General features: G+C 35.5%; 1 protein-coding gene across 5 annotated transcripts in view; it reads right to left on the bottom strand.

Annotated features, from left to right (window-relative positions):
* The window catches only part of LOC126727521 (beta-amyrin synthase-like), a 35,818-nt gene that overhangs the window by 11,746 nt on the left and 468 nt on the right, over positions 1–23,604 (bottom strand). For 3 of the 5 annotated variants that reach the window (XM_050433201.1, XM_050433204.1, XM_050433205.1), the window contains exons 2-18: positions 23,229–23,450; positions 21,228–21,413; positions 20,984–21,073; positions 20,632–20,829; positions 20,370–20,454; positions 19,982–20,148; positions 19,486–19,677; positions 19,281–19,394; positions 19,069–19,188; positions 18,840–18,962; positions 18,652–18,750; positions 17,634–17,690; positions 17,325–17,515; positions 16,990–17,167; positions 16,689–16,769; positions 16,519–16,602; positions 16,335–16,360 (exon numbers count right to left, since the gene is read on the bottom strand). In XM_050433201.1, coding sequence (XP_050289158.1) covers positions 16,335–16,360; positions 16,519–16,602; positions 16,689–16,769; positions 16,990–17,167; positions 17,325–17,515; positions 17,634–17,690; positions 18,652–18,750; positions 18,840–18,962; positions 19,069–19,188; positions 19,281–19,394; positions 19,486–19,677; positions 19,982–20,148; positions 20,370–20,454; positions 20,632–20,829; positions 20,984–21,073; positions 21,228–21,413; positions 23,229–23,429 — 2,192 coding nt within the window. In that variant the 5' untranslated portion in view covers positions 23,430–23,450. Of the gene's footprint in view, positions 1–16,124; positions 16,361–16,518; positions 16,603–16,688; positions 16,772–16,989; positions 17,168–17,324; positions 17,516–17,633; positions 17,691–18,651; positions 18,751–18,839; positions 18,963–19,068; positions 19,189–19,280; positions 19,395–19,485; positions 19,678–19,981; positions 20,149–20,369; positions 20,455–20,631; positions 20,830–20,983; positions 21,074–21,227; positions 21,414–23,228; positions 23,530–23,604 lie in introns of those variants that run through there. The other 2 variants (XM_050433202.1, XR_007656266.1) reach the window with 2 other exon arrangements.

The following is a 23,604-nucleotide window of genomic DNA, read 5'->3' as shown; positions in this document are numbered from 1 at the left end:
ACTATTAGGGGCCTAGCCAACTACCTCGTTTATTGAAAAATCAGAAAAATACAAAAACAGTATGTGTTTGTGTACATTGGTACTTGTGTACCTTGGATGACCATTAAAACAAAGTTTTCTAAACTTTGTATTTTTTGTAGCTTAGATAAGCATCTCAATGCACAATTAAGAAAGTGAGCTATGTGACTCGTGCTTGTGATGAGTATGATTAAGTAATCTCTTATACTTAACGCTCATATCACTCATTTTGACAGGAAGGATTAAAAAATTCTAAGAGAAAGGTATAAATAACTATCTCACCACTAAAGCCTGCCAATCATGAATAACATATGTATGCTTCGGCATAGCAAAATTGATGTTTAAGCTTACATAATTGAGTATTTCTTCTCTCTCTCTCTCTCTTATATGTCCATGCATGATATGCTCAAAAAGAAAAGGAATATGCAAAGAAAATCAAAGGCAAAAAGAATCAAAATGCTTTTAAATATGGTTGCAAGCGTGTTTCTAGGAGATGTGAGAGTTATAGGATGTACCTTGAAGGTGATAGTCCCCATCAAGCAGTTATGATTGTGTGTGAGTGTATGTGATTTTCTCATATCTTAAATCTTCACAATATGAGACACTTATGCACTCTTGCTATGTTTTCACACACAACACACAAATTCTTTGCCACTTTTGATACATGTGTAGGTACAATGTGATTTGGCCATCACAAGGAATACATGTGTTAATGTATACTCACTAAACTATCTTAACTTATTTTTGAAATATAAAATTGGTTAGACTTGTTTAGTTTGTGTGTGAGTATTGGATCTTTGAATGTTTTGCATTTTATTTTGTTGAGAGTTGTTTTTAAGAACTTAACATGTTGATTGGATTTACGTTTGAGTAGCTTGCTTGTTGCATTCATCTCTTTGTGTGTTTTCCTTTCTTTGAAAAACTCATTTTTCTTCAAGCTTGACAGCTTCTCAATAGATCCTCGACAGATTCTTATCTATCGAGCCCCTTGGGCTTCCTTTCTCAATAGAAGTTAGCTCATACCCGATCCATCGAGTTTTTTGGAATTTATCTCGATAGCTTCTCGATCTATCGAGAAACTTTCTATCTGGATGATAGATTCACGACAGAATCTCGATCCATCGAAGTACTTTTACCATCGATAGATCCTCGATAGCACCTTGACAGATTCATATCTGTCTAGATTTCATGCTCGACAGATCTCGATAGCTCCTTGATCCATCGAGCTGCATTTTTCTATATATACTTGAGGCGTGATCCGGTTTTCATTTTTCACACTTCTCTCTCGACAGAAACTCTTCTTCTCTCCCTCCAAACACTCTCTTCTCACTCAAATCCCTCTACCCACGTGCTTTTCGGCCTAGACCAAGATCAAATCACTTGGTAAGTGTCCTAAATCCCTCATTCTGCATGCATTCATGCATTTTAGACTTAGATTTTGGGGGTTTTTGTGAAATTTTTGGGTTGGGTGTTTTTTTTAATGATATATGATCACGAATTACATTCCATTAGCATTTTCACAATGTTTCATGCATTTAGATGTGTGCCTGTTTGTTGAAAATTATATGCTGGTAGGTTTGGATTCGGTTTCAAACCTAGTGAGATACCCTTGAGGTGTCCCATCGTGTTCATACAAGAGTTTTACTCCAATATGCACAGTATCGATACCTCTGTACCTCAGTTTACTATGGTACTCTGAGGTACATGCATTGTAGTCACTTCGGATCTTGTATCCGAGATACTACACATCCCGTGGGTAGCGCATCCTGACTACCCCGGCTATCAGTGTCTGAGGACTGTGTCCAAAGACGAGCTTCTGTTTCACTTCTGTGAGACACCCTCCATATGGGGTGAGCGTCAAAACACCCATGCTCGGGCTTTGCAAAAGGTCCGAGATTCCTTAATATGGTGATGACATTTGTTCTTACTCCATTGTCTCACTATAACTCCATCACAGAGCCTTGTGCTCAATTTTTGTTGTCCCTCTTAGAGGATCTTTCCATAGACTTTCCCTTTCATTTCATTATCTCTCATAGATGTCTATAGGGATACGACGATTCGTGATAAGCTCATTTTTCCTTCGGCTATCACGTAGATCCTTCACCATTTTTCTATCCCTATTCCTGATTCTCCCTACTTCACTATCATGGGTGCCATCAGCGCAACGTTTGTTCGGCGGAGCGAGGCCTAGCTTCGACCGAAGCGGCCACGGATGGAGACGATTGATCCTCCAGCCTCCACCATTTCTTCCACCTCCGCTCCTTCTTCTTCGGGTGGTGGTGTTACTCTCGAGGCCATCATGGCGTAGCTTCAGCATGTGGATGCTTGCCTTGACACTCTCAGTAATGAGTTGTGTCAAGTGAACACTTGTGTCGGTCGTATTCTCGCCTCGGTGGTTTCGCCGCTTCTCCCTCTCCTTCTTCGAATGCTTTGGCAGATGAGGACGGCAATGAGGATGCTGATGATGATGATGAGGATGAGGATGCTAGCTCTTCCAGTGATGAGGAGATGACGACCTTTCAGTGACTTACCCCTTGTCATTCGTGACAAAAAGGGGGAGTAGTTTTGGGATGATGAGAGTAGTCTTGTATCTAGGGGGAGAGTTAGCAGAGGACATTTTTGTTAGGGGGAGTGTTTATATTTTGAGGGATATAGTGAGGATCTTATGTACTTTTTCTCTTCTTTCTTTGTAGTTACATTATCCTCTTGTTCACTAGTCTTGTGACCATTTATTTATGACATACATTGTATTTATTTTCATTTATATATATGTTGATGTATGTTGTTTTTCACCTATCTCTCCATGTGTTGTTTCTTTTTTATCTTTATACACATGTTTCTTTATGTATCCAATTCTTTATTTCTGTTTCACACTAAGATGCCTTGATGAGTTTTGTTTAAAGTGTTTCAGAAAGACAGGTTGTAAAAATCTATCATGCCATGAACTTTCTTCATGCAAAGTTTTTCAAGATTTTGTGTTAGGGTTAGATTTTGTTGTATTCATCAAGTGGTTATGAGTTTAGTGATTTAAGACTTATCTCATAATTCATTTGTTTATTGTGGTTTTGTCACGGATTGCCAAAGGGGGAGATTGTTAGGACATATGTGAGACTTGTTAGAAACATATGTTATGTAAATTGGCTAATCCTTTGACAAAACGCACTTTACTTGTAATTGGATAGATCTAGGATGGGTTTAGTACTTCAAGGAACAAGGGTTCAAGTTTAGTATTGAAGCCATGCAAATCTGTCCAAAAAACAAGTGAAGAAGTGTTGTTCATTAAATCTAGATAGATATCTTGACAGATCTTATCTATCAAGGTTTAATGCTGATGCTCGACAGCAACTCGGCAAAAGCTGTATCTATCAAGAATTACGAAATTCAGATTTCCAGATTTGATTTCACACATATCCATGTGTATTTCTATAGGGTTTCTTTTCTCACAACCCTAGACATATATAAGAATTATTTTAATGGCCTTCAAAGGTGATGCAAGGTGATGCAACTTGATGCAACTTGATGCAAAGTCATTGTGCATTCAAATTGTGACTAGAGACAGAATTTGCCCTAGTTCATCATATTCTCTCTAGAAGCTATTGCGTCTTTGCACCAAGGGTTTTGTGACCAAGGAGCTTCCTGATCTTTATTGCTAGATGAACTGAAGAACTTTGTAGCCAACATTTTCCTCAAGTTAGTGTGTTAGTCACGTACTAGGATCTGTGCATCGTTGGTTAGTCACATATTGGGATTCGTGCATTGAAAGGAGAGATTGCCACTACATCACAAGTCCAATTAGGTATTGAGGTAAGATTTCAACTGTAGGTTGGTATTAGGTACTAGAATTCCTTTTACTTGTAACCGCTTGTTTTGATAATAGTGGATTCTCGGGAGTGATGATCTTAAATTCACTCAGTGGGGTTTTGCCTCGGTGATTTTCCCCATTCGTAAACAAATAATGTGTGTCAAATTTATTTTCCGCTGCATTTAACTTAGTTGGTGATTTGTTTGTGCTACCACGCTTATCGCATGTAATTGAATCTAATTAATTTCACTTGGCTAATTAATTAGATTAAGTTACTAAAGGGGTCAATACATTCTTGGCCTATCAGTTAACTCTACCAAATCTTAATGGAGTCCTTGACTCTACCAAATTAATGGAGTTTTTGACTCTATCAAATCTTAAACAAGTTGGAATTCTTAACTCCACCAATTTAAAATAATATGCTTCAATGGAGTCTTTAACAACCAAAATTATTTTAAATAAAGTGGGGATTCTAATTCCTTCAAATTCCAACATGACTAATTCTTTGGGATTCCTAATTTCTTAATAAAAAATGGAGTTTCTAATTTCAAAAATGAAATGACTATAAAATTGATTTGAGGAAATTTTCCAATTCCCTACTCCTAAAACATGTTCATAAAAATAAAATTGCTTCAAAGAAGTTTTCTTTCCCTTAATTATATTTAGGAACCTCAATCAAAATAGCATTAAAATTCCTACAAAGAAGCAAATAAAAGAAATGGAAAATTGCTTGGACATTCAACTTCTCAAAGAGAGAATCCTTGGTTCAACTTCCATAAAAACATGGTCCTTGACTTATCCTTGAGATTAAAATCAATTTTCTCACCCAAAAACGAAATTAAGTTGATGCTTAATTAAATATCAAGTATTTGACTTAAATGTCCATTATTTAAATTGGGCAAAATCATATTTGAGGATTTTGAATCTAAAAACTCAAAATAAGAACTACGAATTGGCTTGATCCCTATAAAGGGTACGTAGGCAGCCTAAATAAATTATTAGGTGCAGACACAAATAAATAAAACACATATTCCTTCAAACATGAAAATAAATAAATTTATGTACAAAGGCAATGTAGTTGGAATCAGAGGGTCTTCCCTTGAAACAAGGGATTGCAATTAAGATATAGATATATATATATATATATATATATATATTATCTTGAATGGGTACTACTCACATCAATGAAACCCATACACCAAAAGGTCTATGGGTGAAATTATGTTTGATGAATAAAAATTTTTGTTAGGCATAATTTAACAGATTTTGTTAAACATAATTTGACAATGTTTGTTAAACATAAAATTGATGAATTTCGTTAAACATAACTTAATCTTTGTTAAACATAAGTTAACAATTAAATTAAAAATTTTCATTAACAAATCTTATTTTCAAACCTAGTTCAAATGGAAGTTAGTATTGCCTAGCCTAAGCTTGAGTAAATTTGGTCTCAAACAAGAAAATTGAAATTAGTTTAAGGGTTTGGTTATGCATTGGGATGGTGTTTGACACCTCATATCAAATCATCAATGTTCACCTCATTTTGATGGTTTCTCATAAATTCTTGTTTAAGTTCAATAGGTTTAGTGTTTGCAAACTATGAGAATTGTCAGTTTTATTGAGTAAGAAAGTGTATTGTTGAGTCCAATACAAAGACTCAGGATAAGCTCGAGGAAAGTGCAGTTTTTGTAATTTCCTCCCCTTATTGACAACTCATTTATTTAAATTCTAGTGATAAAGGGTATTGAATTTTTCAATAAAGTTAAGGGTAAGTTAATAAAATTATTTGTAAAATTGTCATTTTCAACTCTGTTTTATTGGCTTTATTTCCGTGTCAAATTTGATTGTAATTCTCCAATCATTTACCTGCATGTTTATGGGATTAAATCTAATGGGTAGAGTGTTCAATTTGGTGAAAAACTATAAAAACCTATATCATCTAGGCCCATCACTATCATCACCTCTTACATATCAATAACTACCCACCACCTCAACAATTTTTTAAATAGTTCGAGACTTTAGCATTTTCCCTATTGAAAACAACAAGAAATGTTAGCCAGCTACAAGGCTCTTTGCCTTTATATTTTAATGACATGTTATTGCAATAATTAAAGAAACATAAAGTTTTTTTATGGAAAAAAAAAAAAAAAAAAAAAACCATAAATTTAAGTACTCAAGTTCAACATTGCTTAATCATTATTTAGCAAAATATATATAAGGAATTTGTGATCATCTATTGGAGTGGTCTCAATAGAATTCCATTCTTCATGAAAGAAGCTTACGTGAGCTAGTGGTGTTTATGAAATAAACTCTTCAACTTTGTCTAATTATTTTGTTTATTTTATATTTTTGGTATATTATAGGTACTTCTCATGTTGTTCCTTTTAACCTATGAATTTAGGTGTACAGAAAATTCAAGAATGCCATCAAGGTTAGTCCTCACTTTTTTCTTTTTTATATTTTTTTGTTCTTTTGATAGGTTTTGTAACTTTTTTTTGAATGTTTATGTATGAAAAATTCGATAATTTTAACTTTCTTTCTTTCTCTCTTGTTTTTCTTCTTTCCTTGGATGCATTAACAGAGCTACCCTGTGTTTGTTTCTCAAGAAAATAAATTGCCAACCCTCTTGTTCCACCATTAGCTTAGAAGAAGACACAAATCTTAGGTACCCAAACCTTACCTACGGTACACAAATATTAGGAACAAATCTCAAGTACACAAACCGTACACAAAATGGATTCGGCATCCTTATGAGGTGTAAAACCCAATTCTCACATTCTTCAAAATTTGCAAAATCCTCCTCTTCTTCTACCACTATTTCATCGTTGACAACATTTTTGTTCTTATTTGTTCTCAACCAAAACTGCGTAAGGCCAACCCATTGTATCTGCCACCACCATTCCTACCCTTAAATCTTATTGTTACGCCACAAAGACAGAGACTTCAAAGGGCACGTGATGGAAAACCTTAAAAACGACGCGTAAACTACCGAGGCTTTGCGCTTAATTGAGAGGGCGTGTTGTGAACCTAACCACTTGTAGAGATCATCGTCGAGCCCAGCCTATGCGATGATGAGAAAAGAGAGGAATAGGAGGGTCACTTCTAAATGGTGTTTTTTTTTTTTTTTTTTTTTTTTTTTTTTTTTTTTTATTTTTTTATTTTAAACTTTAACGCATCCAACGAAAAATAAAAAGAAAGAAAGAGATAAGTTAACACGTTAGCTTTATTTTTTAAAGTAGATAGGTGTTGAAATTTAAAAGGAGAACCTAAAGAACACGAGAATCTAAGTTTTGCCCTTTAGTCAATTAACATGATAAAACCTTCAACTCCTCATAATTTTTTTTATGAATATTGGTTAATTGGATTTTATAAAGACCCATAGGCTTCATAAATCATATATTTAAGGTGTCATTTATGGTAAATATTTATTCACTCATATTTTTTGGGAATTTAAGTTTTTTTTTTTTTTTTTTTTTGTGTTACTTTTTAATTTTAACATACTATCATTTAGTAAGCTTTTTCAATTGGTGTTGTTTATGTGGTGCTTATGATGAGTAAGTGGTAAATACAAACAACAACAATTCAAGGCACAAATTAATCTTATGGGTAAGTTTTACATCTAATATTGCATTTAGTAGCAACTAATGCATTCTCTAAACTATAACTTATAGTAACATCACTATTGAAGTTCTCGGCTAGGGTTTAGAGAGAGCACCTCCAAAACCCAAAACCGTAGTAAACTGTTGCCTTCTCGTTTGAGTAAGGCGGTTGTCCCTTTAGTGACCTCTGTTGCTAGAAGGGCTTGTTCTGAAGTGTAGTGGAGGGATTGGGTTGCTCTGTTTCAGTATGGAAGAAATTATTAAAAAGTGTGATGGATTATCCTTGTCTGCAAAAGAAGGAAGTAAGGTCTTGCTACCAAGGAAGATGTCTACTTCAGAACATGTTCTTGCGGCAAAGTTCTTTAATAAGAGAAATTTGAATATGGATGCGGTGGCTCGAACTTTTCGCCCTTGATGGCGTACCAGGGAGTGTTTTCAACTGGTTAATTTTGGGAATAATATTATGCTTTTTGAGTTTGAGTTAGAAGTTGATGCTGAAAAGGTTTTGTAGGGTGAGCCTTGGGCGTATGATAGACATCTGGTAGTATTTCAGCACTTTGACGGGAAACTAGCTTTGAAAGATCTTGAATTCAAGTTCTGCTTTTTGGATTCAGAATCATGATTTACCTTTTCAGTTTATGACCCCAGAAATGGCAGTGTTAATAGGTGAGTCCATTGGTACTGTGATCAAGTTTGCTGACCCTTTGGAGATGAAAGGGGGAGCTTTCATGTGAGTAAGGGTAAGGGTGGATGTGTCTCAACCTCTCTACCGTGGGAGGAAAATTGAGTTGGAAAATGGTACAGAAGGGCGGGTTGCTTTTCAGTATAAGCGTCTTCCCAATTTGTGTTTTTGGTGTGGATTATTAACACATGATGACAAAGATTGTGAAATTTAGCTAAAAAGTAAAGGAAGGCTTGTGGTGGATGATCAACAATATGGACATTGGTTGAGAGCCCCTCAATTCAGCATGGGTAAGCACCAGTCCATTGAGGTTAAGGGTTATGAGGAAGGGGTGACCAAAACATGCTCTAAGGCTAGTTCGTCCAGGTTTCATGTATCTAAAGTGGCTGCCATCAATCCACAGCAGGCTGAGAAGGGTGATATCAGGAGTGACATCGCAACAGCCAGTGATGAAGGAGTGTCTAGGGGGGTGCATTCCAGTGGTTCAAGGAGCTTGGAATTGGTTAGTATTGTGAACAATGGAGTGCTATTGTCTAGTTCAAAGGAAGCTGCTTTTGAGGCGATACTAGAAGACATTGATAAGGCTATAGCAAGGGATGTTGTAAAACCTGACTCTATCATTGTGGATGCTACCCAAAATCCTGTGGAGTTTCCTTCAATTCAAACCCAAAATCTCAACAAATCAAGGGTCTGGGAGGCAGTGGGGTCCAAGGCTCATGCTATGTTTTTACAGAATTCTAATACTGTTGCCGTGGAGGAGATTGTAGGTTCATTTGCATTGGGTTGGAACGAATCAAAGGACTCTCAGAAGGGTGGGAGGAAAGTAAAAGATAAAGGGGTAGTGACCAAGAACGGTAGCAAAGTCCTTGAGGCCGAACTTAAGCTTGATGGTGGCTTGAAAAAAGGATGTTGGACCAGATTGGTCAAAAGGGATAGTAAGGAGGGGATCATGGGATGCAGATGATAGAAGCGGGGTCAAAGAGAAAATCTAATGGGGTTGAGGCTCATGATGGAGAGAAGGAAAAGAAGCTAAAAGTGGATGAGGAAGCCAAGAATTTGGGTATCCTTTTTGCTAAACATTTAGGAGCGGCGGAGGTTGCTGAGCAGGCCCGCCGAGCCCAATGAGTCTGTTAAGCTGGAACTATCAAGGGTTTGGGAACCCTCAGACAGTTAATGCCTTGAAGAAGGTTATTAGGTTAGAGAAGCTCAAGTTCATTTGCCTTATGGAAACAAAGTTTGATGTTGATTGGATGAAGGTGATAAGAGATCGGTGTGGTTTTCAGGAAGGTTTTTTTGTCCCTAGTGTAGGTTCCAGTGGTGGTCTGGCTTTGTTTTGGGATTCAGAAGTAAGAATAAAGGTAGTAGGCTCTTCTTTATTCCATATTGATGCCATTGTGGAGGGGGATGGCAACTACAGTCCGTGGCGCTTAACGGGGTTCTATGGCAACCTAGAAACTTCTAAAAGAATGGAATCTTGGTAACTTCTTAATTCCCTCTCCTCGGCTTCCCAATTGCTATGGTTAGTCATTGGAGACTTCAATGAGATTTTGTGTGCTGAAGAAAAGAAAGGGGGAGCTGCTAGGCCATATCAACAAATGGCTCGCTTTAATAATTCAATTAATTTTTGTGGGCTGAAGGAATTGGATTTTGTTGGACCCAATTTTACCTGGCTTTATCAAAGGGGGGATGGGTTTCAGATTAGAGAACGCCTTGATCGTGCACTTGTATCTACGAATTGGTCTGCCTTATTTCCTATGGCTCGGTTATTTCATAAATCTTCATCTGTTTCAAATCATTGCCCGTTGCTTTTGACTTTCTTTGAGAAACCGAAAAGGGGTAGACACAAAAAAGGGTTTAAATCTGAGGCCATGTTGGTGCAGGATCCTAGATGTGAGGGCATTGTTGCTTCGGCATGGTTTGAGGGGCTGGTTGACACTTCTCCCTATCCCATTCTAACATGTTTGAACTCGTGCAGGTCAAAATTGGAAGCTTGGAATAGGTCTAAGTTTGGTCATGTAGGGAAGGAAGTTGCTAGGCTTTAGAAGCAGTTAGAATGGCTTGAGTTGCAGCCAACAAATGAAGGTGTAATTCAAAGAATCTGTGGGACCAGATTTGAGCTTAATTGTTGGCTTGAAAAGGAGAGCTTGATGTGGAAGCAAAGAGCTAAACTACATTGGTTTAAGGAGGGTGATTGTAACACGAGTTATTTTCATGCAAAGGCATCTTCCCCGTTTCAAAAAAACTCTATTGAGGGCATTTTTGATGAGCAAAAGAACTGGTAAGATGATGAATCAGTTGTTGCTAAGGTTTTTGAGGATTACTACTCCAAACATTTCACTTCTACCTCCCTCACGGATTTTTCAAAAATTTTGGATGCAGTCCAAACCAAGGTTACCTCGGAAATGAATGGGTGTCTAGTGAAGGAGTTTCTTCCTCAAGAAGTTCATCGTGCTCTCAAACAAATATTCCCTTTAAAGGCTCCAGGTCCTGATGGTATACCTCCTCTCTTTTATCAGCATTTTTGGCCTACGGTGGGAAATGTAGTAACTAAAACTGTGCTTGATTTCCTCAATTTTGTTATCTCCCCCCCAATTTTAATGACACTCATATTATCCTGGTTCCTAAGATAAATTAGCCAAAAAGAGTTCCTGAATTTAGACCTATTAGCTTATGCAATGTGATCTAAAATTGGCTGCTAAAACACTTGCTAACAGGCTAAAGAAAATACTCCCATCTATAATTAGTGAGACTCAGAGTGCTTTTGTCAACGACAGACTTATTACTGACAATGTTCTAGTTGCCCCACAATTACCATAAAAATCACACTCAGTCTGCAGAACTAACATGACCTCCCAATCCTCCTTCTCATAATCCCAAAATCTTTGCTCTATATTTCCATGCGTATTGAGTGCAAAATGTACCAAAGAAGCATTCACATAAGAAAAACTCAAGGAAATGGTTCCTTCATGATCATTCAAAAGACTAAATCCGTCCATAAATTCATAATCCATAGTTTGTACTCCAACGAAGACCCGACTGGTCCATGGACCACTGCGCCAATACAGGCTACCATATTTCCAAATGAATGCTTGAGGAAGATTAAGAGGTTGAATATTGGCAGAGAAGCTTCCAATGGATGGATCAGAAGGGCTTTGCCATGATGTCAATTGCACTTTGTTACCTGTTCTTGCATTAGTACTAATTTTCATCTTGGCCAACAGTGTATCACAAGGAAGTTGGAAACTCTCCCATATGATTGTCCCTATAGTTTTTTCTTGCAGTACAAGGTTCCTCGAATCCATAAGCTGGGCACTCGAATTGGCAACAGAATTTGTAACATTTGATGACCAAAGAATATCTTTTTTTCCATCTAGTACTACAAGATTGCCATCCTCAGATATAGTAAGAACCCCAGAAGAATCATTGAGTGGTGTCTCTCTGTTAGCTACCCAAATGACAGTGAATACAGAAATGTTGCTAATCCATATTCCAATGTAGCGATAGGTAGAATTTACAGGGCTGAAGAATCCCAGTTTGAAAGCACTCCCATTGGAGACTATGTTGCCAGGGTCTTTGATGGATTGAGAAGATGTGATGGTGTCTATAGCAACACCATGGTTTAAACAAAAGCAACAAAGGAAAAACAACAAGTTTCTCTTGCTAAGAAGTCTCATAACTTGATCAGACTTCAACCTACTAAGGGTGTGAGAATGTAGGACAGTGGAGCCTTGTTCTTCTATTGGTAGTTTTCTGTTAGGCTATCCAATCCAAGTACCTTTAACTTTCAAAAGTCTTACTTAATGCTAAGGGGAACAAATATAAAAACACATTTCAAAAGTTTCACTTCTCAGAATATTAGAAATCAAAGAGGCTTGCTATGTGCGGTAGAATAACAAGGTTTATCTGTCGTTGCAAGTGTAGAAGTTGCTATAATTGTAGAATATACTGTGGATCAGAAATAGAATTGGTTAGCTAGTCAACTGGCCATATGTCAAGAGCAAGACCAACTCAATATAATTTGAGGTTTAATAATGTGGTGACTTTCAGAGCAAGTCTATGGGTGCAATACAATTCACAACTGTTAGATCTATGGGAACAATACAATTCACTTAGATCTATGGGTCCAATACAATTCACAACCGAACAATACAATTCACATAGATCTATGGGTCCAATACCATTCACTACTGTTAGATCTATGGGTCCAATACAATTCGCATGTTCCAATACAATTCACAATTGTTAGATCTATGGGTCCAATATAATTCACAACTGTTAGAGTTGACTCATATTTGTTATTGGGCCACTAAGTTAGGGACCTTATGTGCTTAGTGGAGTGGAGCGCAATAAAGTGTATATCCCAAAGACTTGTGGAATTCACCCTTATGTGAGGAGGTAGTATCTTGTGTAATGTCTGTATGCAACTAATGTCTCACAACATGTGGGGTCTAAAAGTGTGTGGTTCCCATCTACTATTAGACATAGGTCGCATGCAATTGATGTATATATTAGATAATATTAAACCTTATTTGAGAAGAATGTTACACAAAAGAATACATCATAGCTAGGCCTAGCCATTGTGTGAAAGACCACAAATATACATCTGAAGGTTTTAGCCAAGTGTGACAGCACTAAGATTGTTGTCGCACAGAGAGTGGAGGAACTACTAATCTATATATTACTAAAAGCTGAAGCGTGGCGTTTAATGTTACTGTGCTCACGTTGAGCCACATCAGCATCCACGTCATTATCCTTTTTCTTTCCAATTTCCTATAATTGTTTTTTAACATTTACTTTTTTTTAATAATTGCACTTTCTCCAACCTTTCTCATGCTTTTACCTTTTCATCTCCCCCACTAACCTCAGCCTTAATATCACTTTTCATCTTTCTTTATTTTGTCTCTTCATCTTTCTCTCCCTTGCCTTCTCATCTCCCCACTTCCCTCAACCTTAATGTCACCCTTCATCTTTCCATTCATCTTCCTTTATTTTGTCTTTTCATATTCACGCCATCTTCTATAAATTTATTATTCTCTCTTCCATTATTAGCTTATGTAATGTGATCTATAAATTGGCTGCTAAAACACTTGCTAACGGCTAAAGAAAATACACCCATCTATAATTAGTGAGACTCAAAGTGCTTTTGTCAACGACAGACTTATTACTGACAATGTTCTAGTTGCTTTTGAAGCTATGCATCATATTAGCCAGTGCAAAACAGGGAAAACAGGAGAAATGGCCTTGAAGCTTGATATGAGCAAGGCCTATGATAGGGTGGAATGGGTTTGTTTGGATAAAATTATGGAGAAATTGGGCTTCCACCCTAGATGGCGAAGCTTGATGATGCAATGTATTTCATCAGTCACATATTCTGTCAAAATAAATGGTAAGCCATGGGGTCATATCACTCCTTCAAGGGGGCTTCATCAAGGTGACCCTCTCTCCCTTTATCTGTTTCTTCTTTGTGCTGAAGGCCTTTCAGCTTTAATTAAAAAAGCAGTTTCTGATAGGGTTATGGAGGGTGTTTCTATCTGTAGAGGGGCCCCTATTTTGTCGCATTTATTTTTTGCAGATGGTAGTATTATTTTCTGTAAAGCCTCCATTGAGAATTGTGATTCTTCACAGCATGTTTTGGATGTCTATGAATTGGCATCGGGTCAATAGTTGAATAGGGCCAAAACTTCCTTATTTTTCAGTAGTAATACTGCTCATGAGGTCTAGGAAGAGATAAAGTCTAGGTTTAGTGCTCAAGGAATCAAGCAGCATGAGAAGTACTTAGGTTTACCTTCGCTAGTGGGGAGAAACAAGAAAAATTCTTTTAAGGAGATTAAGGACAAACTGGCTAGGAAATTGGCAGAAGGAAGGAAAAGCTCCTGTCTAAGGCGGGGAAAGAAATTTTGATCAAGGTCGTGGCCCAAGTAATACCTACATACTCCATGAGCTATTTTAAGATCCTGGACTCGCTATGTGAGGAGTTGACGAGCCTGATGCGGAACTTTTGGTGGGGTCAGAAAAATGATGAGAGAAAGATGGTTTGGATTAGTTGGGATAACTTGTGTACTCCTAAATCTCAAGGAGGTCTGGGTTTTAAGCAGCTTAAACAGTTCAATTTAGCTCTTTTGGCCAAGCAAGGGTGGAGACTTCAAGTGGGCAGTGATTCCTTTATGTTTCGGGTCTTCAAAGCTCGCTACTTCCCTAACTGTGATTTCATTCATGCCAAGGTAGGTTGCAATCCATCTTTCGCCTGGTGTAGTATTATGGCAGCCCAAAGTATTGTGAGTAATGGGGTTCATTGGCAAGTGGGTAATGGGAGGAGCATTCGGATTTGGCAAGATAGATGGCTTCCCACTCCTTCGACGTATAAGGTGATCTCTCCTCCTCTTCTAGGGGCGGAAGCTCAGGTTAGTGAGCTTATAGATCATGACACGTGTTCGTGGAATTTTGAGTTGATCCAGGATGTTTTCTTACCGCATGAGGCTGAGGTAATTTTGGGTTGAAGGGAGCTATTTCCGATGATTGTAGGCTAAGGTGGTTTTGGAAGACTCTTTGGGGGCTTGATATTCCTCCTAAGGTTCGCCAATTTGCATGGAGAGCTTGTAAGGACATTCTTCCCACCAAAGAGAATCTCATGAGAAGGAAGGTACTGCTGGATGGACAATATGAGGTATGCCATGTGGATGTGGAGTCATCGGGAAATATTTTCTGGGATTGTGCCTTCGTTTGAGAAGTTTGGGAAGCGTCGAAGTTGTCTCCATTAAACTCGCAGGTCCACTTTCATTCTTTTATGGATATGTTGTGGTATGGGATTATGGAAGCAAATTGGGTATAGACCAAGATTGAACAAATTGTTATGGTGGCTTGGGCAGTTTGGACTAACCGGAACAAGTTCAGAGTTGGGGGTGTCAAGAAATCAAGTCAACAGGTGGCTTATGGTGCTTTGGAGTTCTTGGTGAAATTCCAGGAATGTAGTTGCACTGCCTCTGGTCCAAGCACAATAACCCAAACTAGCTAGACTCCTCCTCCGCCTACCAGGTATAAGATTAATGTTGATGGCGTCGTATTTGCTGCTCAAGAGTCGGTGGGCATTGGAGTAATCATGGACTCAAATGGCTCGGTAATTGGAGCTTGCAGCAAGAAAATTCGTTTCCCTCTTGGTGCAGTGGAAGTGGAGGCAAAGGCAGTTGAGTTTGGGTTGCACTTTGCTAAGGATTTGCTGATTCAAGACTTCATTTTGGAGGGTGATTCCTTGGTGGTGTTCAATGCAGTTTCAGAGACCTCTTCCCCACCTTCGTCGATTGCTACTGTGATTTATGGGTCTGTTTCTATCTCCCATGAGTTTCATCATGTTGATTTTTCTCATGTTCGACGGCAAGGCAATTGCCTAGCCCATCTTCTAGCTAAACATGCTTTAGGCATTGATGATTTTTCTATTTAGATAGAAGAGGTTCCTTGTTTTCTATAGCAAGCTCTTCTTAAGGATGTATTGTAGTTTTCTTCATTTTTCAGTAATGAAAATGTTTTCTTATCCCCAAAAAAAAAAAAAAAACTTATAGTAACATCTCAAATTACAAAAAAGAAAAGAAAAGAAAAAAAAAAAAATATATATATATATATATATAGATATATTCTACAAAATAAGAAAAATAGACCAAAATTTCTTTGAATCTTATTTTTCAATAGTTTTTAGTGTGTTTGGATTAAGATTTTGTTAATTTGTCAAAAGTGGAATATATATATATATATATATATATAATCACATATATCATAAAGTTGGAAGTACAATTTTAGAAATCAAACCAAATCAATATTCATAATTGTAGTATAATTTTATTCTATCTGTCCAATTAATTTTTAAAATTTTTGTGTCGAGTGACTTCCACTCATAATGCTCAGTGTGGAAACCAAGATGAATATTTCATCATCACAATTATTGAATGGTTTTGTGTGTAAGTGCGGGTTACAAGCTAGTACAATATAATATTGTAGGCCTTACTCCCACTTTATTTAGGTGGCCATTATAAACTTCTATGCAGACATTATTAGTTATAGAAGAAATATAATGTACTGGTGGATAAGACAGAAAACTAAATGGTACATAATTGTAAAAGAATTAAGAACACCCTATGCCACTCTGAGTTACATAGTTTTGGATGGCAATGGAACAAGCTTGCGGTATTCGCCAAGAGCCCACAATGGGAAAACATTTCTATATGCTGAATAGTGCAACATGCAGTTTTTCAAGTAGACTCCTGTGGTTTCCTGCCACAACAAAGTAATTAATGATTAATTACAAATTATTGGAAGTAAAATTATTAGTCAAGGGAAGAAACAACGTTCCATAATGGAAGAATGATATCTATGTCTTGTCAATTTTCATATTTCTATTTGTTATTTGAAGTTATGTTAAACAAAGACACCTGTTGAGGAAAATCGCCATTTTCCAATTGGGAATTGATTATCAACTTTGCTGCGCGATGAAGAGGTGTCGGGTCTCTTTCAGCCTATTACAAGTAAAATTTTATTCTTAAAATTATTCAAGAAAAGCATACAATAACACGATATATATGTTTTTAAACCATATACTAACCTGTTTGGCATGAATAAGACCCATCATTGCCCATGCAGTTTGTACCAAATTTGATCGATTTCCATCAACTGGTATATATATCTATGACCAAGCATAGAGAATTTGTTATTTTAATTTTGATGGAAGAATCTATACAACATCTACAAAATCTCATTTAAAACAAGAATAGATATAAATTTCTTTAAATTGAATCGTTGATCTACAAAAGCTTCATTGAACGAAATTGATGTAAAGAAAGATATTAAATATGAAAAGATAAAGAATTTAGAGGCTTAAAGAAAAATCCATGGTTAAACACTACCTTTTTTGGGCATGAAAGATGACTCTCGGACCAACCACCATCATCTTTTTGTGTTCTGAGTAAAAAATCAACAGCTTTACGTATAGCAGAACAATTGTTGTAGGTCTTGCCCACCGCAGCTAATGCTCCAAGGGCAAACCATGTACCATACATAAAACAAATTCCCCAATTTCCATACCTACGACAAAGTCTCATATTGTAATTTATTTGTATTGCATCTATATATGAAACTATGATAACAATAATAGTAAACAAATGTTTCAAATTCATCATGTAATTAATCTAATCATATTAACAATAACAATGATATCTAGTAAACTAGTACATGAACATACCAAGAACCATCGGGCATTTGTATGTCTAAAATGTATCCAACTGCTTTTTGAATGGAATTTTCAATCTCCTTTTTCCTGTGCTCAGGGTGCAACTTCTTAAACAAAAGTAAAGCTTGGATTGCTGATGCAGTGCACTCAACATACTCATGCTCAACGACAATACTCTCGAAGAATTCTGTGGGATTAAACAACTAGAAGGGAAAAAAATTAATAAATTTTCCACTGATATATGATAATTAAGAGTGAATATATCTGCATAAATATTCAAATGAACATTTCAACGACACTTCAATATGTTAAGGTACTAACTTCCAACCAATCTTGAGCTCCTGCGGGCTCCCAAGCAGAGAAACCTCCATTCTTACTCTGCGTTATTGACATGAGAGTAATGATTTAATATGGAAAGAAACAAGCCACCCGAAAAAGGCAAAAAAAAAAAAAAAAAAAAAAACATTAACAAAGTTGCTTCGGAGTTAGTTCAAAAGATGATGAGGGTTTATATATATACTAGTCTCTAAGCATTCACGTTGCACATGGTCAGAACCTCTTCTATTTTTTTAGATAAAAATTAATAATTATAATTTTGAAATATATATTTTTATTTTCTAAACAAATAAAAAGGATAAACTTTAGAGATAAACAATAATTTCTTATTGAATGTGAAGGTAAAAAAATCCTAAATTTTAGGAGTTTTTATTTTTATTTTTTTTTAATTCAAAATTAAATTTGTTATTTGGTATTTATGACCATTTTTCTAAATAAAGGTACCCTTCATTAATGAAAGTATATTTGAACCACACAGAAGTCCAGTTGAAAGAGATGAATCTTTATATATATATATATATATATATATATATATATATACATAGCAATAGTAAATACTGAAATTTGTGTACAATTTTGGATTTTTGAGAAGAATATTCTTAGATAACAAATCTCTCTAGATTTGAACAAGTAATTTTCAGCATTTTTAGATCCACCTATAACAACGGTAGCTTGTATTACCTATTCATGCATACACGTGTAAAATAAGCAAACATAAAAATACATCACTATGTTAGACTAATGATTAGATGATTAGTTCACCAATTCGTAATTATTTAAACTTTTAGGACAATTGATAATTTATAATGATATCATAGCAATTAATCTATAACTCGTGTTAATCTAAAAAGTTAAAAGCTTTGGTTGATACTTATTAAATCTAGGTCAATTCATGAGGGAAATGTGTTAACAATAATGGTTAAATCAATTAAATTCTCTTCCTAAGGGCATATGTTTTTGCTACAAGTGGTAATTTATCATGCTTGGGAAAGTTAATCCTCACCTGTAAATAAAGTAGGATATTTACGGCATCAAACAAGCACTCAGGCTCCATTTTCTCACCAACAACTTCAGGTGGCATCATTGAAAAAAGCAAGCAGCACTGTGAAGTATAGGAGAATTTGGTCACTCGATGATTATGGACAAGGAAAAACAGTAGAATTTGAGAAAGTATCAAACAGAGTTATTTACCTTCAAACATTCTGCAGTGCAATCAGAAACTTGTATTCCTTGATCTTGATCAGAGAAAGTCCATGATCCTTTAGAAATGTGACGAAGCATTTTTCTGAAGTCTCCAAAAGGATTGTCCCTAACCTTTACTTTGTTTAAGGGGAACACAATAACTCCAAATGAAATTTTGACAATGACTTTCCTAAGTAGAAAATGTTGACTTTTATGATTTAAGAATAGAAAGTCAAACCTGGGATTTTTTTATGAAGTCATGCCCTCTAGCCAATACTGGTCCAATTTCATTAGTGAGATCACTAGCTAGAAGAGCTTGAATACTAAAACCCGTATCCCATGATTGACTACCAAAACTCTACACACAAATTGCATAAATCAAAGTCAGCAATTCATGCAAATGGATAGGTGTAAAGTTCTACAATTGTTTTGCATAACATGTGTACTAACATGCGCCTTGATTCCATCTTCAGAAACCCATATGAATTCTTTCACCCTAGCAAGATGCTTCTTAAAAGAATCTCCATTTGGATCTTCAACCCAACAAGCAAGCGTACACAACGCCTGTTCAATGCAAATGGCATTAGGAGCAATATTATATAGCCTAGATTAACCATGTCTATGGCTTTTCTAGAGCACTGTAGAATCACATTACCTTTTCCACAACCCCAGCGGTAATGTATCTACTAGCTTCATCTCCATAGTGAATAAGCTTCATTGTTACTTGAAGAGCTTTTTTTCTGACCAATTGATTTAAAGGCCAACGAGTGAGGAGAGGCTCAGTTAATATGTATAGGCTATCCCAAAGTAGATCTTGTATCCAAGGATGCGGATAGTGGATATCCTCCTGTAGTAATTGGTTTCAACAGTCAATGCATCGAAAGATGTATTTAAAAGACTATATGGTATATGTCATTCCAAAATTACCAACCATGAAGGTTGTTGGAATATTGACGTGTGAGTGACGTAGTTAGCTAAATATTAAAGTTATACAATTGATATTAATGACAAGAATGAAGGGTTAATATGACAAAATTGGGTCCAAACTTGCAAGCTTCAACTTTTGAGTCATGTTATGTCTTTATATGTTATATTAACCCTTCAATTGGTGTCTTCTTATGGTGTTATCTCCTTATCAAAGGTAAACTCACCTTTGCGCATTGATGACGTGCTTTGGTCCAATTAACTTCACTGTAAGGTTGAATGTAAAGTTCCTCCCTTAATTGAAGAATAAGAGGTGTGATTGGCCCAACAAACCTTTTCCCATATAAGTATGAAAAAGGCAAGTACACCACCCGACAATAGATCCACATTTTGGCTGCATTTTAGGCACCACAAAATAGATAGTTTATAATTAGAATTTGGTGCATTAAAAAGAATGTTAAACCTCTGTATTGACAAAGGCATCAAACAAATGTACTAACTCTATTTCAACATTGACTTAATTGAATTTAGAAAAGTTCGACATGTGATAATGATTTAAAATACACAAGAACTCTAAGAACTTTTAATGAAGAAGTAAGCATATATTGTATAAACCTGGATGCATGGGAAGAAATGAAGGAAGAAGCCAAAATTCTGGAGGCATTGGGTTGGTTCCAGCCCATTCAAACACACCTAGTATCTACAGTTTACAGGATATTGTATACTAGTGTTAATTATCAACAAAAAGTCATCATGCACGGTGAATACTTGAAACCAAAATGTGAAAGAAATATCATTATATTTTAATTTAAAATATAAATTATTTTGAGTATTTAACTCTAATTTGATGTTAATCTCCACAAATAAATAGTCATACCGAAAGCCAGGACTTTCCCCAAGAAGATATGTGTGTTGCACCACCACGATCAAGGATCCATTTTCTTGCTCTTGTACAAGCATTGTCCTGACCACCATCAGGTCCTTCCCCAAGTATTCGCATACAGATGTAGCTAAGAATTGTGCAAAACATGATGCTGTGGCCTCCTATGTAAAATCCCCATCCACCATCTTCATTCTAAAATGTGATAAAGTTACAGCATAAATATTATACATGATGTTTGAAGTTTAAACTAAAAACAAGAAAAATAAAATAAAATAAAAGTGACAAATTTTGCAAAATCTCTATTCTTATTATTCAATTAATATTTTAAACTCTCAAGAATATATACCTGATGATTGTATATGTAACGAAGAATTTCTTTTTTATACTCAGCTGGGAAGACAGTATTAAGATGTCCTGTAATGTAAAAACATAATACCTGCAGTTTTTGGGTCAAATACAAGAAAAATAGTAGTTATATCGAGCTGGAAGCCCAAATAGTTCACTGGCAAGGATGTTATCTGTGAACAATTTCATTGTTCACAGTCACTTATTAATATTGAAAAATTAATAATGATAATGATGCAACTCACAAGAGGAGGAAGAAAAAACAAGGGGCCAGTATTTTCTGCAGGCCAATGGCCATGACAAGACTGCAAGGCCGCATAGAAATGGACAGCCCTCCTCAATGCACTTGTGGCCTTTTCATGTGTGATTTTCTCTCCATCCTCAATCTTAACTGGGGGAATTGCTTGTTTGAAGTTTTTCTCCCTCAAAAACTGCAATCATTTCAATAATTCCTACGTCATTAGCAAAAAAAGATTCCTAAGGCATTGGAACTTAAAAATACATATATTTGAACATTAGCATCACCTATGAATACCATAGAATTTCATTTCATAAAATAAACAACCAAAACAACATTTATAAATTTGGGCACCATATTATACTAGAATTTTAGTTTGATGAACATTGATCAATAATATATATTAACTAATCCAAGTGGCTAACAGAAGATACTGAGAGTTGTGGTTGTTGTTGGCTTTTTCTTTTTATTTTTTACTTTTATTTTTTTATATATTTTTTTGGTGTAAATACAATCCAATGATAGTTGTTACTTGTTAGAATCGAGAATCAATTTTCTATATATATGCAAGCATAAATGTATTGTACAAGTAAAAAGTTGTACAAGTACATTGGACCTAGAGTCCATTGGGCTATTACCATAAGTAAAGATAAGAAACCTTAAGTTTGGAAACTAGATCACGAAAGCATCCTATGGGATGGGATCTAGTCTGGAAACTAGAGATCCTGCAAGCTGATCTTGACAAGTGAGAAAATTTAGCTGAAATACCATGTTAAAATTGATAATCAAAATTTAGCTATAAGAGTATTTTACAAGTAATATGTATGTAGTTTAAGTAGAGTTCACTGTGCCTATAGCCCGTTGGGCTTCTACACCACCAAAAACAAATCTCAAATCCAATTAACCATTTGAATTCGATCTTCTATTTCTAGTGTTTGGTTGTTAAAAATTTTTCTTTATCATTTAGGTTCTTTTAAAAAATTTTAAGTATAATTATACTTTAACTAAAATAAACAGATCAACAAAATGCACATGTACTAATTATACATATATATGCCCATGCAATGCAAAGATAATGTCGGTTGTATGGTTATTGGTGAAAGAGTGATTCTAGCGATATAATAAATTTTACTATATAGTTTTACAAACGGTCATATCTATTTTTTAAATTTAAAAAAAAAATTAAAAAAATTATTTATTATATTATTGAGGCAATATCTATCGCATTCATTATTATTTCATCTGTTTGCAGACTTTTTGAAATAAAATTCATAATAGAACTTGATGTAACATATCTAGGCCAAGGTTACAAAATCAAGTCAACCACGTTAGTTACTAACTAACCATCAACAAAAGTATGAATAATAATTTTAAAAAAAAAAGATATATTACTAAGGGGTAATTACACTCCCCTACTTTGATGTTTGGAGAAATGACGCATCATCCCAAACTTCGAGGGACAAAACATTCCCCCCCCCCCCCCCCGCCCACCCCTCCTTGACATCCGATTGATCAAACTTTGTTAAATTAATATTAAAACTATTGTGTACTAACTTACCATTTGCTTAAGGATAAGTTTCGAAAATTATTTTATTTCATAACTAAAGTTCATAATTTAAAAAAAAAAAAATTATGTAGAGATTTTGCATTGCAAGTATTTTGGTGCTTGAAAGATTTTGCATTTTATTCTAAATTGATTAGCTCAACTCAATATGTAGAGATTCTGAATTTTGATTGGTTAGCTCAACTCAATATAACTCATATTCTTTTTCATTAAAAAAATAGACTTTTAACAAACTTTCTAACCTCTCTTTGTTCGAATTTCTTTCAATTTAAATAAAATAAAAAGAAAAGTACACAATGAGTTTAATGATACATAAATCCTTAAGTCTGTAGTTCGGTAATTAATTCTAATAATTTACTAGTCAAATAATTTCAAAATAATTTCAAAATAAATAAAATACCTATGCATGGTATACATGAAATAAAAATATAAAGTTAAAGGTACCTGCATTCGCCAGAGAAGATCACCGCAAGCCGGGAATTGACGTCGATTTTTGTGGAAATTTTGACGAGCCTCTTCAACCTCAGCTCGCTCTTCTGGTGTGCCAGCCTCCGGGTCAAACTCCCATGTTTGTCTTCCCGCAAAGTTATTTGTACTAAAAAGGTAAGGGTCATTTTTGCCCTCTCCTATCTTCAGCTTCCACATTCTTCCTTAGTTAATTTGAATCTGCATGTGCAAAGCTCTATTATAGTGATGATAATGACACCACTCTCTTCTCTTCTCTTTTGCTTGTAACTATTAGAGTCTGTGATAGTAAATAATCATGTATATATCTAGATACAATGAACATCATTTCAGCAAAGAAGATTGGAGTCTGTGA

Source organism: Quercus robur, chromosome 5 (assembly GCF_932294415.1).
Source record: "Quercus robur chromosome 5, dhQueRobu3.1, whole genome shotgun sequence".
In the NCBI taxonomy this organism is placed as follows: Eukaryota; Viridiplantae; Streptophyta; class Magnoliopsida; order Fagales; family Fagaceae; genus Quercus; species Quercus robur.
The sequence above is the reverse complement of the archived record's forward strand: the minus strand, read 5'-3'. Positions and strand labels throughout refer to the sequence as shown.